Genomic DNA, 13,731 nt, shown 5'->3' with positions numbered 1-13,731 from the left:
TTGTTTAGATTGGGGTATTGTGTATAGATGGATAACTGTTTTGTTAATCGTTTGCCGTGAAAATCGGAAATTCAGATTTTTTGCAGATACGGGGTATTAGAATTAGACCATCGATATATTAAACCGGTTTTATAGTGTTATACACCTTTCCGTTCCAAATGCAACTCCTTTCTATTGTGACATCATTTCTTATATTTTTTCTGATATTGCTTTGGAGACGCCCTTTATACACGTTGCTGGTCTTCCTCATTTTCATTTTTCTGTAGGGGTCCATTCTTACATTTTTTGGGGATTCTTTTCTCCATTCGTCTTATGTGCCCATACGATACTAGCTGTTGTCGTTCAATGTCATCTATGATTGTTCTTTCCATTCCCATTTGTCTAACATAATCGTTGCTTATGTGTTCTAGACTAGATGCTAGACTTCTTGCTGACCTTCTCCAAAAATCCATCTCAGTGGCTAGTAATTTAGCGTTGTACTTCTTAATTAATTACCAGTCTTCAGCTCCATAGGTTAATACTGGTTTTAACATTGTTTTTTAAATTAATTTTTTTTCTTTCCTTATATTTTTTTGCCACAATACCGAATTTAGGGCTCCTATCAGCTGTTTTTCTTTTACTATTCTTTCTTTAAATATTGTCTTCTTTTCATCATGTACTTGTTAGTTTTATTCTCAGATATACATATTCATTGCAGCTTCCAATTGTCTCCTGTTCCAGGTTCAGCTTCTCTCTTCCTTCTCTTCCTATGCATAGATATTGTGTCTTTTTTGTACATACTTACCTCCATTTTTCTATACTCCTATATTAGTTTCCTTCCCATATATTCAAGATCTTCTGCATAGTGTAGAGTATAGAGTATCATATCTCCTATCATTAGCCCATTCCATTGCACTTCTTCCTCCACTGTCTCAGGGCTTCATCATTATCTATATTGAATAATATTGGTAATACACAGCATCCTTGCCTTAGTCCTTTCTTGACCAGAAAACCTTTCTGATATCCCATAGTTGTATTTGTGAGCCTATGTTTATTTAGAAGGTCCATGTTTGTATATTATATGCCAGTACTGGCAAATGTCATATATTGTCATTTATTCATTTCAGAAAAGAGAATTCGAACAGGTGATAGAGCCAGATGATGTAGATGACAGTATTGTTGAGGGTTTCAGTCAAGGATTGACTGTCTCAGATACTATCTTGCCTACTCCAGGAAGTCCATTTTCTGCTTTGACCCCTAGCATGTGTCCGCAGGACATTCTTGCCAAACAAACGGTACCAGATGATCCAAATTCACAGCCCGAATATAGGTAAGTTTATTTATGGTGGTACATTGGATATATTTTAAAAAACTCATTCTAACTTGTGTTCTGTTTTTAGGTTTGATGAATTTGGATTTAGGGTAGATGAGGAAGATGGTCCAGAACAAAATTCTAATAAACTTCTAGGAATACCTTTCGTTGAAGACCCACAGCATAGGTAAATATGTAAATATACTATTAATACTTTGAATGCTGAAGATGCCTAAGAACATCATACCGTTACTACTGTCAGGTGCCCATGACAGCTTCAGGCGTCTTCAGTTCAGAGAGTTGAAAGACTGATAGGTTTTGTACAGTTCAGTTCAGACTGTAAACATACGTTTGCAGTGAAAAATCGAGTTAGCACCCATGTCGCTTAAGCATATTTTCTCAACAATGAAAGGGTTAATGGATTTGTTTCACTCACATCATCTTCTAGATGTTCTTTATCTTGGGATATACAATTGAATGTAAGGAAGATATTCGGGGGAGTAAAAAACGATGAAGACGTTTGGTGGAGACGAACAAATGCAGAGATGAGAGAGCTGTACTGGAAACCAGAAATAAGCCAGATGGTCAGAACAAAGAGACTTAGTTGGTTAGGTCATCTTGAGAGAACGGCTGACGGAAGGTGGGCAAAGGACTCGCTGCTGAGAGGAGAGGGAAAGAGGAGAAGAGGACGGCCCAGGAAAAAGTGGCTAGAATCCTGTAAGGAAGACCTGGAAACAATAGGGATAACAAATTGGAGACCATGGACAGGAGAAAATGGAGGAAAACCGTGGAAAAATTTCAAGCCATGAGCCTTTAAGGCCTGTTGAGCTATATATATGTACATGTATACAATTTAATGCAGATTAATTTAACAACAGATGCAATTTTCATTGTAAGGCAACTGATGGAAAAATACAGGAATAAAGAGACCAACGCTCATATGGTATTAATTGATCTTGAGAAAGCATATGATAGAGTTCCTCGAGAGATTCTGTGGTGGGCACTCAATAAGAAAGGAGTCCCTGGCGAATATGTAAAGATTGTGAGAGATATGTATGAGGGAGTAACGACTAGCGTTAGGATAGGTGTGGGAGAGACTGATAAATTTCAGGTGAAAGTAGGATTGCACCAAGGCTCGGTGCTTAGTCCTTATTTATTCTCATTAGTTTTGGACCAGGTAACAGCGAAACTACAGGATAGTATTCCATGGTGCCTAATGTATGCTGATGATGTAGAGTTAATAGGAAATAGTGAAAGAGACTTAGAACAAAAACTGGAACAGTAGAGACAAGCTCTGGAGGAAAAAGGCTTAAAACTTAGTAGGACAAAAACAGAGTATTTGGAATGTTCATTTAAAGATGGAGTTACTACAAATAAAATGGTATCTTTGGATGGTGAAATGCAATAGTTTTAAGTACCTAGGATCGGTATTACAGAGTAATGGAGAAATAGATGGAGATGCATGCAGTAGAATTAGGGCTGGATGGATGAAGTGGAAATAAGCGAGTGGTGTGTTCTGTGACAGAAAAATTCCAATGAAGCTGAAGGGAAAATTCTATAAAACCATCACATCAACAATATTACTCAAAGATCCATGAAAATGCTTGGCTTTGTTAAAAGGACAACTCGTGATTTCACGAACGTGTTCGCTATTAAAATGCTCTATTGTTCTTTAGTCAGGACGCACCTTGACTACTGTTCTCCAGTTTGGTCCCCACATTATTTACACCTCAAGAACAAACTTGATAGTGTTCAACATAATTTTCTTAGATATATTGGGTTCAAAAAACACATCAATTATAATTATACAGATATGGAACGATTTTTAAATATCTCTTCTCTGGATGTCCGTAGGAAGCGTAAAGATCTTACAGTATTGTTTAATATTATCAATGGCATATATTACTGCCCTGAACTCCTTGCTAAAATATTGTTGTTTGTTCCACCACGATCAACAAGACAAATTCAAACCTTTCATATTTCTTTTCATAGATATAATTACTCATATTTTACTTTTGTTCCTAGAACACTAAGACTTGCTAACTCCCTAGGTGACCTTTTACTTTTTGGTAACTCTGTTGATGTTTTTAAGAACCATTTAACCAAATTAAATATTTAGCAATGTCATAACCTTGTTATTTGTTAGTAATTAATGTTTTGTAATTATTTTACTTTGTCATGTCTTTTTAAATGTTTTGTACTCTCTCATTTTATTCTTATATATTCAACACTGTAATTATCAATATCTTATTAATGTATTCCGAATTGGGCTTGCCCGTATAAATAAATAAATAAAACAGCCATAAGACCGGCTATGATGTACAGAACTGAATGGTGGGCAGTGAAAAAGAAAGAGGAACAACGACTGCATGTGGCGGAAATGAGAGTGCGTAGATGGATGAGTGGAGTGACAAAGAAGGATAAAATTAGAAATGAGTATATTAGGCGAAGTCTAGGTGTGGCACTAATTGATGCCAAAATGAGAGAGCATAGGTTAAGATGGCTTGGTCATGTTCAACGTCGAGACGTTAATCACTCAATACGAAGAATAGCTGAAGTGCAGATTCCTGGAAGGAGTAGGAGAGGAAGACCAAAGAAGACCTGGGGGAGACGATAAGGCAGGACATGTTGGTAAAGGGGATTAACATTGATATGCCACAAGATAGAATTGTGTGGAGAAATGCAATTAGGGAAGCCAACCCAGCATAGGGATTAGGCAAAGAGAATGATGATGTATACAATTTAATGTTATATCATATCTAATTTTTAGGTTGCAATGGGTGGCTCATCTCGAATTTTCTCACAATAAGGAAGTTTCTAGTTTAACATGGGACAAAGTAGATCTAAGATTACCAAGGACTGATAAACTTGCTTCTATGGTCAGGTCTGGCATTCCTCATTCTCTAAGACCCCAGATGTGGATGCGAATGTCTGGAGCTTTAGAAAAAAAGCAAAAGTCTGAATTGTCTTACAAAGATATTGTAAAAATGTCCAGCAATGATTCTTTGATGATGTCCAAGCAGATTGAAAAAGACTTGTTACATATTATGCCTACAAATGCTTGTTATAGTAATATTAATAGTACAGGTATTCCAAGACTGAGAAGAATGTTAAGAGGTATTGCTTGGCTGTATCCAGAAATTGGGTAAATACAAAATATAATTCTATTTATAACATTTTTTTACTTTATAGTACAGTACAACCTCGTTTAACCGGACTAACTGGGACCGGAAGCGATCTGGTAAATCGAAAATCCGTATAATCCGGAAATATAATAAGGTTAATAAAACTACATGTTCATATATAATGTTGTAAATAATTTTAAATATAAAAGCTGTGGAATGGTTAATTTTGTACATTTTAAGATACCAAAGATTAGGCTGAGAATTATAAATAGGAAACCTTTTTTTGTATGGAACAGTTTATCTCCTATCAATAATATGCTCAGAGTTTGTAATGAATTTTTAGACCAACATCCAGAACTGGATTTTTTCGATGCAAGTTGTAAAGATATTCAGAAACTTCTGGTGGGCTGGGATAATTTTCAGATGCAATTAGAAGTTATATAACATATAGATCTATATCATATATGTATATATATATATATATATATATATATATATATATATATATATATATATATATATATATATATGTATTTTCTTTTGTTATTGTTAGTCTGTTGTTTTGTTTGTTAGTTTGTAAGTTGCCATCACCTGTGATTACCATTGTAACATTTTTTGTTTATTACTGGTGTTTGTGATGTGTACCAATAAATAAATAAATAAATACATGTGAAATGATAACTTACTATATTTACACTATTTGATTTACGCGAGCATTAGTTTTTATTTACAAAAAAGTCATTGATCTTCCTTTGTTTTAATTTTGTGTGACGTTTCAATTCAATGGGAAATAGCATTACATACGTACATACAATTATCAGTAGTAATTGCACAAGAGCTCTAAAATTATTGAATTTTTCCCGAGTGTCACTTTGACAGTTTTAATTTCACGAACCGAAGGCGAGTGAAATTATGTCAAAGTGTCACGAGGGCAAAAATTCTATATTTTAGAGATCGAGTGCAATTTGTTGCGATTATTTTATGAATAAAACTGTTCAAAACCAAAATTTTATTGTAATTTATTTATGTAAGTACAAAATTATTACAATTAAATACACATCTGTTATAAATATTTTACGGTTGAAAGTCATCACTTATATAATTTTTAAAACATTAATTGTCATTAATGTCACTGAATGTATTTTTTCGTAGCAACGAAGGGCATCTGACGTAATATACTTGACGACGGGAAATTATCAAAAATTATCAGTCTAATTTAGATTTCTGTAACTTTCTATTGGTCAGAATCTCGTATGAATGAAATAATCAAAATTATTTTTTCATTCCGGAATAATCCGGACATCCGGATGAACGAGGTCCGGATTAACGAGGTTGTACTGTACTTATTTTCACGGCATAACAGTATTTTGAGTCAATTTTCTTATTAAATATTTTTTTCATTCCGACTTTTGAGATAGTTTTCAAAGGTCTAATAAGTTTTAATAATATTTTAGATACTGTCAAGGGATGGGAATGATTGCAGCTTCCCTTATCTTATTTATGGAAGAAGAAAGCTCATTTTGGATCATGGTTACCATAGTTGAAGATTTATTACCAGCATCATATTATAATACAACACTTATAGGTATTTATCAAATAGTTTTCAGGCTTTTGTAAGTTTTATAGTCCAGTAAACACCATGGCACCATGAACTTGAATTTGCTAGTTTTGTCCATTACTGCTTTTTCTATGTTTAATTGCCACTCTTTGTTACTGTTCTTTTTGTTATTTATTTATGGTCTACTAGTAATGCCAGTTTTTACTTTTTGTGGAAATAATATTGCGCGTTTTGTAATATATTCTACAAAACTTTAAATAGTATAGCTTTCTTCTTCTTTAGGTGCTACGTCAGTATTCAAAAGTTGGCAGTCATCTTGTTAACAATTTTCTGAAATCTCTCTCTATCGGCTGCTGCGCGAAATAATTCTTCTACTGTGCAGTCACACCATTGTCTAATATTACGCAGCCATGATAGTTTCTTTCGACCAACCCATCTCTTTCCCTCCACTTTTCATTGTATTATAAGACGAAGTAGATGGTATTTAGCTCCTCTAATTCTATGGCCAAAGTATTCTGTTTTTCTCCTCTTTATGATGTTTATGAGCAGACATTCTGATTTCATCATTTTAAGAACATATTCATTGGTAGTGTGAGAGACACTATATTTTTAAGATCCATCAATAGCACCACAATTTGAATGCTTCTAATTTATTAAACATTGTGTTTTTTAATGTCCATATCTCACAACTATACAGTTGTGGATATTGCATTTTTTAAGAACTTTGAGATTAAAAAGCAGATATTATTAACTTTTAGTTATAAATTATTAAAGTTAATGAATAAATACTCATTTTAAAAATAATCAATACTTATTTACCACATTGGAACGACCCAATTACTAATGACAAAAAAATCCAGGTCCGGATTAAGAAAAAAATATAAAGTAATTGTGACCTTGAAACAATACCCTGTATATTGAAATTTTGAAAATTTGTTTGTGTATTTTAAAAGAGCATAAAAAACTGCGTTAAAAGGTGCATGTCAAATTTTTGCGCAGATAATTTAATTACGGCAATTTTGAAATCATATTGATTAATTCTGTCAAGGTCATAAGAAGCTACCCGAAAAATGAAGAACAATCCCAATGTACTTAGAAAATCGATTCGAAATATTTTAAAACGAGCAAGGAAATGCATCGAACAAAATGGCGGACATTTTGAGCAACTGTTATAGTTCAAATATTTTTAATTTACGTTAAATTGTTGAACTGTAACGAATTTTTGTTTTATTAGATAGAGCAGTTTTTTTAATTCTTTACCAAATCATTAAAATATCCCAATTCTCGCAATTCTAATTTTTAATGATGTGCATATAGCTACAAATCCAGAGAATATATGAAGCCAGCGTAGTAAATAAGTATTAAGTATTTTTAAAATAAGTGTTGATTCATTAACATTAATATTATTAAAAGTTAACAATACCTGGTATTTAATCTCAGAGTTCTTTAAAATTTCATTATAATTGCAAATTGATGTAATTAAATCAACGGCGAAAAAATTAAAATAAGCCTTTAATCACAGTTTTTCATGCTCTTTTAAAATGCGCAGACAAATTTTTAAAATTTCAATATACAGGGTGTTGGTTTAAGGTCACAATTACTTTGTATTTTTTTCTTAATCCGGACCTTGATTTTTCTTGTCATTAGTAATTGGGTCGTTCCAATGTGGTAAATTAGTATTGATTATTTTTAAAATGAGTATTCATTCATTAACTTTAGTAATTTATAACTAAAAGTTAATAATATCTGCTTTTTAATGTCAAAGTTCTAAACAAATTCAATATAATTTCAAAATTAAAGTCATAAAATTGTCTGGCCGAAAAATTGAAGCGAACCATTAAACTTACTTGTTTGTGCTCTTTTCAAATATGCAAACAGATTTTCAAAATTTCAATATACAAGGTGTTGTTTTAAGGTCACAATTACTTTATAATTTTTTGTTAATCCGGACCTGGATTTTTCTTATGGTTAGTATGTCGGTCGTTTGGGTTTTGAATGGGACATATGTGTACCAAATATCAAAAAAATATACAGGGTGGTTCTAAAGTTATGGCTTAGGAAAGAAATGGGCAAAATCGATAAAACACCCTGCAACTCAGTTATAAAAGTCGGTAGGGTAAAAAATGTACTATATCTAGAACCGGCTCGGTGACCTCTATTCACCATTAAAGTATTTCCGTTTCCCAATGAAACACCCTGTATAATAGGATAAACCACACATAACATTTCAGGACTTTTTTTTGAATGTGCATTGACAGGTTTCTGTTACACAAAACTGATTTCCAGGTCATAAAAGTCTTACGTGATATTTCGTTCCTGGTTATTATCTCTTCATAAGATTCACAATTTACATTTGACCAGCTGCTAAGGTATTTAAAATGGTTTACATGTCCCATCTACTCTTCATGAAGAGAAAGTAAAAGTGATCTATATTAATCTTTCTACAACTGCCATTCTTCACTTTGTCTTTGAAATGTTAATTTAATTCCTTTCCGAAACTTGCTTCACTAACAAGATATACTAATGTCTGGAGATCTGTACAGTGTGGGCCAAAGAAAACAGTCCACATCGATATTTGGCAGTATTTATTAGATTTTAAGGAAATGACGAAACAGGTCGATGTTTGATCTAAGGGAGAGACATTTTTACGGTACATGCCTCTTTCATTTGTCAACCCCCTCCCTTTCACTTCCACCACCCCTTATTTTTAAATAGGGAATAGGGGTCGTGTGCTAGCTCATTTTAAAGATTATTCAATTCTCTATTCAGCAATATAAACATTAACATAATTATTTATACAAGGTGTCCAAGACAAAAACATTTTATTTAAATTAATTGACACAAAAAGAAGAATGTATGTAATTTATTTAATTAAAAATACTTTCTACTGCTGTCACAAGACAGAAAAAAAATGTTTTTTGATAAATAAACATTGCTTTTCGCTTAATTTGAATGTTCAAGCTGCCACTCATCTGCCTCTTGGTAGGTTGAATATTGAATTTAAGCAACAAACAATGTTTATTTGTCAAATAAACATTTTTTTATGTTTTCTGTCAGCAGTAGAATGTACAGTAGAACCCCGATTATCCGTGTGCGGATTATCCGGGCTGCGGATTATCCGTGCTATGATTTTCTATTACTCAAATTGCATTTTTGAGGTTTTATCAAAGTAGTGTGACCGTAAATCACTTGACGCTATACTCCGAAAAGGAGACTCGTAATGAAAGATTTATTTTTTCTGTTATCCATTTATGGTAGGAACTAGTGTTGCCCAAATGCAAGACCAAGACGAGACTTAGACAGTCTTGGTCTTGGTCTTAGGTCAGCGCCAATACACCTGGTCTTGGTCTTGGTATTGGTATTGCGCTCTCGGTCTTGGTCTTGTAGCAAGAGTCTTGCAAGTCTCGCAGTTACACATTAGCCTATTGCTATTCTTTAAGCGTTACTTTAGATTTTTAGATCTTAGAACAACGTAGGTACAGTGCACATATTCTAAAGGTGCCGGTGGGGGACGCCGTCTATTCGCAGTATTATAGTCGGTCTATGAGAGAGAAAGTATTCAAAATCATGAAATAACAAATTTTATATTATTTGTTATTTCATTATTTCGAATACGTTCTCTCTTTCCACCGACCATAATACTGCTCATAGACGCCATCCCCCACCGGCACCTTTAGAATATGTAAACTGTAACAGAGTAGGTATATTTTAATCTTGAATTATCTTAGCCATGGTAATGACCAACAAAATTAATAAATGTCTAAATTGACATTGGGTAAGGTATGAATTCACGATCTAAGCGATCCGTGCCTATACTCTAACTAACAACTATATACCATGGCCCACGGGAGACAGTCTGTTTCTTAATAAACGTTTGCATTTAATAAGCTTACATGTGCTAAAACATGGTTAAAATACAAAAAACCAAATTAATGACAATGACATAAAGTTGACTGTATTTCAAAGAACATTATCTGTCTAGAAAAGGATTGATCGACCCTCACCTTATATGAAACGGAATAAAAGAGTTATACAATTTGCCATTTATTTAAATAAAAAGTAAAATACAATACAAATTAAATTACAGAACAGTACGCAATTGCTTTGACTTTACTTTATCTTTATACATATTAATTTTTTTGACCAAGAATTAATACAAAGATTCTTTTATACTCGTTACTATCCAATACCCTAAGTAGGATATTGTTGTGTGTGTGTCGAATGATGAGTTTAAATTTCTTTATCAAAGATATACATATCGAAAAGGTAACATAATCTGTTTCGTGATTAACAACGCGACATATGTGTCGGTGTCATAAACAATGTCAAAGAAACTTATTGTCCATTATGTTCAATATAATAATATAATTTATAGAAATAGACTGTTATTTGATAGTTAGCCGCGCTTTTTCAGCAAATTTTGGTTTATTTAACCGATATCACACACTCAGCACAAACGATGTTTAGTCTGATGTTTAGTCTTAATAATTTGTGCCGACAAGATTTATTATATTATTATATTTTTTTATCAGCTAAGCTAAGATGACATATATTTCTAAACGATTAGACGGTGGCTATTGTGTCGCCTATTATCAAAATCTGGACAATTAATTTCAGAGCGAAAAAATCGTCTGCTGGAAAAGCATGTTTAAAATGTTAATTTTTACATTGTAGTTTTATGACCTCTGAGTACGTATCAAATGTGCCGCAAATGGATATTTTGATTGGCTATGTATGCTTATGGTATTGTTCGTAATGCGTGTAAGTCCAATTTTCCAAATACATATTTTTTTGCGTTTCATAGAGCCTCTATGCATTTAAGCATATACCCGAACTACTATACTCCCTAAAACCACATTCGGTCCTAACTGCAAGACGCAAGAGTATCGCATGGTCAGTCTTGTTCTTGCTCAAATCTTGCACGGTCAGTCTTGGTCTTGGTCTTGCGAAAATGCAAGAAAAAGACCAAGACAGATTTTGGGCAACACTAGTAGGAACATATGTAACTATATACGTACATATGTACATATTATATATGAGAAATAAATGTTTGGATTATCCGTGAATTTCATTTATCCGTGCCATCGTCCGGTCCCGAGGAGCACGGATAATTGGAGTTCTACTGTATTTTGAGTTAAATAAATTACATACGTTCTTCTTTTTGTGTAAATTAATTTAAAACAGATGAAATAGAGAATGTGGAAAAATCCCCTTATGAACAATTCACACAAACCATTAACCTTGGATCTTTTGATCACTGAGTGTTTCAAAGATCTACATCTTATGTTTTTAAATTAATTTCATTCAAAATAATCTTTCTTGGACACCCTGTATAAATAATTATGTCAATGTTAGTATTACTGAATGGAGAATTGAATAAGCTTTCAAATGAGTTAGCACACGACCCCTATTCCCTATTTAAAAATAAGGGGTTGGGGGAGTGGAAGGGAGGGGTTGACAAATGACAGATGTATGTACCGTAAAAATGTGTTCCCCTTAGATCAAAAATCGACCAGTTTCTTCATTTCCTTAAAATCTAATAAATACTGCCAAATATCGAGGTGGACTGTTTTCTTTGGCCCACTCTGTATCTCTATAAAGATATATGAAGTACTATATATTTAACAGTTGCTGCTAATAATTATTATGTTACAGGTATTCAAGCTGACCAGAGAGTATTACGAACCTTGATCTCAAGCTATTTACCAGATACAGATGAAGTACTAAAGAACCATGACATTGAGTTGTCTCTAATAACCCTTCATTGGTTTCTGACTTTATTTGCTAGTGTTGTTCATATGAAGATTCTACTGAGGATATGGGATTTGTTTTTCTTTGAAGGATCAATTGTTTTGTTTCAAATTACTCTTAGTATGTTAAAAATGAAGGAGCCATATCTCAAAGAGTTGGAAAATTCAGCTCAGATTTTTAATGCCTTGTCTGATATTCCAGGGGATATAGATGATGTAGACATGTTATTGGAGGTAAATTTTTATAATACACTAATATACAGGATGTAACAGAAAGACAGGTCATAAATTAAATCACATATTCTGGGACCAGAAATAGTTTGATTGAACCTAACTTTCCTAAGGTAAGTTAGGTTCGAATTATTTAATTTATGACCTGCGTTTTTATTACACCCTGTATATACACTAAATTAACAATATACAATTATTCACTTGAGTTATTTTGGAAAGTCCTTTAAAATATTGATCTTTTTAGGTGTCCAAAGAATTGACAGGATCATTAAGTGAAGTTATGCTAGAAACTTATCGGAGAAGGCATTTAGCTTATTTAATGGCCGATCAAGGTACTCTGGTGGGGAACCCTGAAGCAGCCCCTAATCTTCCAAAACAACATCTTGCAAGGTAAATGATTTTTTTGTGTAATAATAATATAATATATTTAAAAATAGAAAATAGAAGGTTTTGTTTTGATTTAAATCTGTCTCCTGTCATACTTCGATAGCTATTTCTAGGTCTACCTGTTGTCAAGGAGGCTATGCAAGAAGACACATTTACATCAAAACTTCCGATCTTCTCTAGATCAGTTTACATCAAAACAAAGTTTTGATGTAAATTTGTTTTTGAAGTTATACTTCTTTATGATCGAGAGTGAAATTTTATAATTTGGGCGCATGCGCACACAGGCAGTATATCGTTCGTTGCTAATCTTTCAAGTTATGTATGTATCAGCGCAAATAAGTCATTAAAAGAATATATTAGTGATTTTAGTATATGTATTATTTATTATAATTTTTGTGTCTTTGAATTTGTTTTCCTTGGGAGTAAGATAATAAAATATCTATTATAACATTTTTATACTTCACTTGATCTATTTGTCACCGTGATGTGTAATTATATCCAAGATGTCATATAGACTGGACTTGATAGCTTCGTTGGTAAAGCATTGGACCAGAGATCGAGAGGTCCCGGGTTCAAATCCCGGACGATTCATATTCTTTTTTTTTTATTTTTGGTATTGTCTTAATAAAAATTGTTTGAAAGTAGTAAGTAAGAAAGTTAGTTTAATATTTAAATAAAATATAAATAAACTGTACCTCGACACCGTAAGGTACAAGAGGACGGCTTAAGTAAGTAAGTAAGTACAAATAAACTGTTAAGTATATTTATTTCGTTGAAATTATATTATAGAAGTCTAACTTCTTGTGTGCATACAAAGTACACACACGTTCTTTTTTTTCTTACATAGCCTCCTTGACAACAGGTAGACCTAGAAATAGCTATCGGGGGATAGCAGGAGACGGATTAAATCAAAATGAAGCCTTCTATTTTTATTAATGCCATACTCTGTATTAGAGTACACAAGACTTGTTTCATATAGTTTCTCTGAGATCGCATGTCGGAATATTTTCCTAGCGGCGCCTTTTGATATTTTCATATCTGGGTTAACAGAGAACTTGAATCGAGTCGACATTCATTTCATATATATTTACTTTCTGTCATGGTTTTGTAGGAGACAGATTAAGAAAAATAAATCAGTAATTCAGTTGCTGCTTTTTAATGAAAATACTGAAGACGACATTAAGAGTAAAAATATAAAACAGACTGAAATTTTAGTTGATCTTAGGGAAGCTATTTTACAGGTGAGTTTATTAATAAATTAAGAAATTTTGTTTCTTATACATGTATTTGCATAAATTTTTGATCTAAAATTAATTATTTAGCGTTTGTATAAATTCAATAAAAATATTTGTTTTGGTATGTTAGTATGTATAGCGTTAACATGCCTTT

General features: G+C 32.8%; 1 protein-coding gene across 1 annotated transcript in view; it reads left to right on the top strand.

Annotated features, from left to right (window-relative positions):
* Positions 1 to 13,731, top strand: part of LOC114325146 (small G protein signaling modulator 3 homolog) — a 28,332-nt gene that overhangs the window by 936 nt on the left and 13,665 nt on the right. The window contains exons 2-8 of the mRNA XM_050663527.1: positions 1,107 to 1,309; positions 1,380 to 1,478; positions 4,062 to 4,436; positions 5,871 to 6,001; positions 11,630 to 11,958; positions 12,200 to 12,345; positions 13,454 to 13,583. Of these exons, the coding sequence (XP_050519484.1) occupies positions 1,107 to 1,309; positions 1,380 to 1,478; positions 4,062 to 4,436; positions 5,871 to 6,001; positions 11,630 to 11,958; positions 12,200 to 12,345; positions 13,454 to 13,583 (1,413 nt within the window). The remainder of the gene's footprint in view (positions 1 to 1,106; positions 1,310 to 1,379; positions 1,479 to 4,061; positions 4,437 to 5,870; positions 6,002 to 11,629; positions 11,959 to 12,199; positions 12,346 to 13,453; positions 13,584 to 13,731) is intronic.

Source organism: Diabrotica virgifera, chromosome 10, assembly GCF_917563875.1.
Source record: "Diabrotica virgifera virgifera chromosome 10, PGI_DIABVI_V3a".
NCBI classification, from domain to species: Eukaryota; Metazoa; Arthropoda; class Insecta; order Coleoptera; family Chrysomelidae; genus Diabrotica; species Diabrotica virgifera.
The sequence above is the reverse complement of the archived record's forward strand: the minus strand, read 5'-3'. Positions and strand labels throughout refer to the sequence as shown.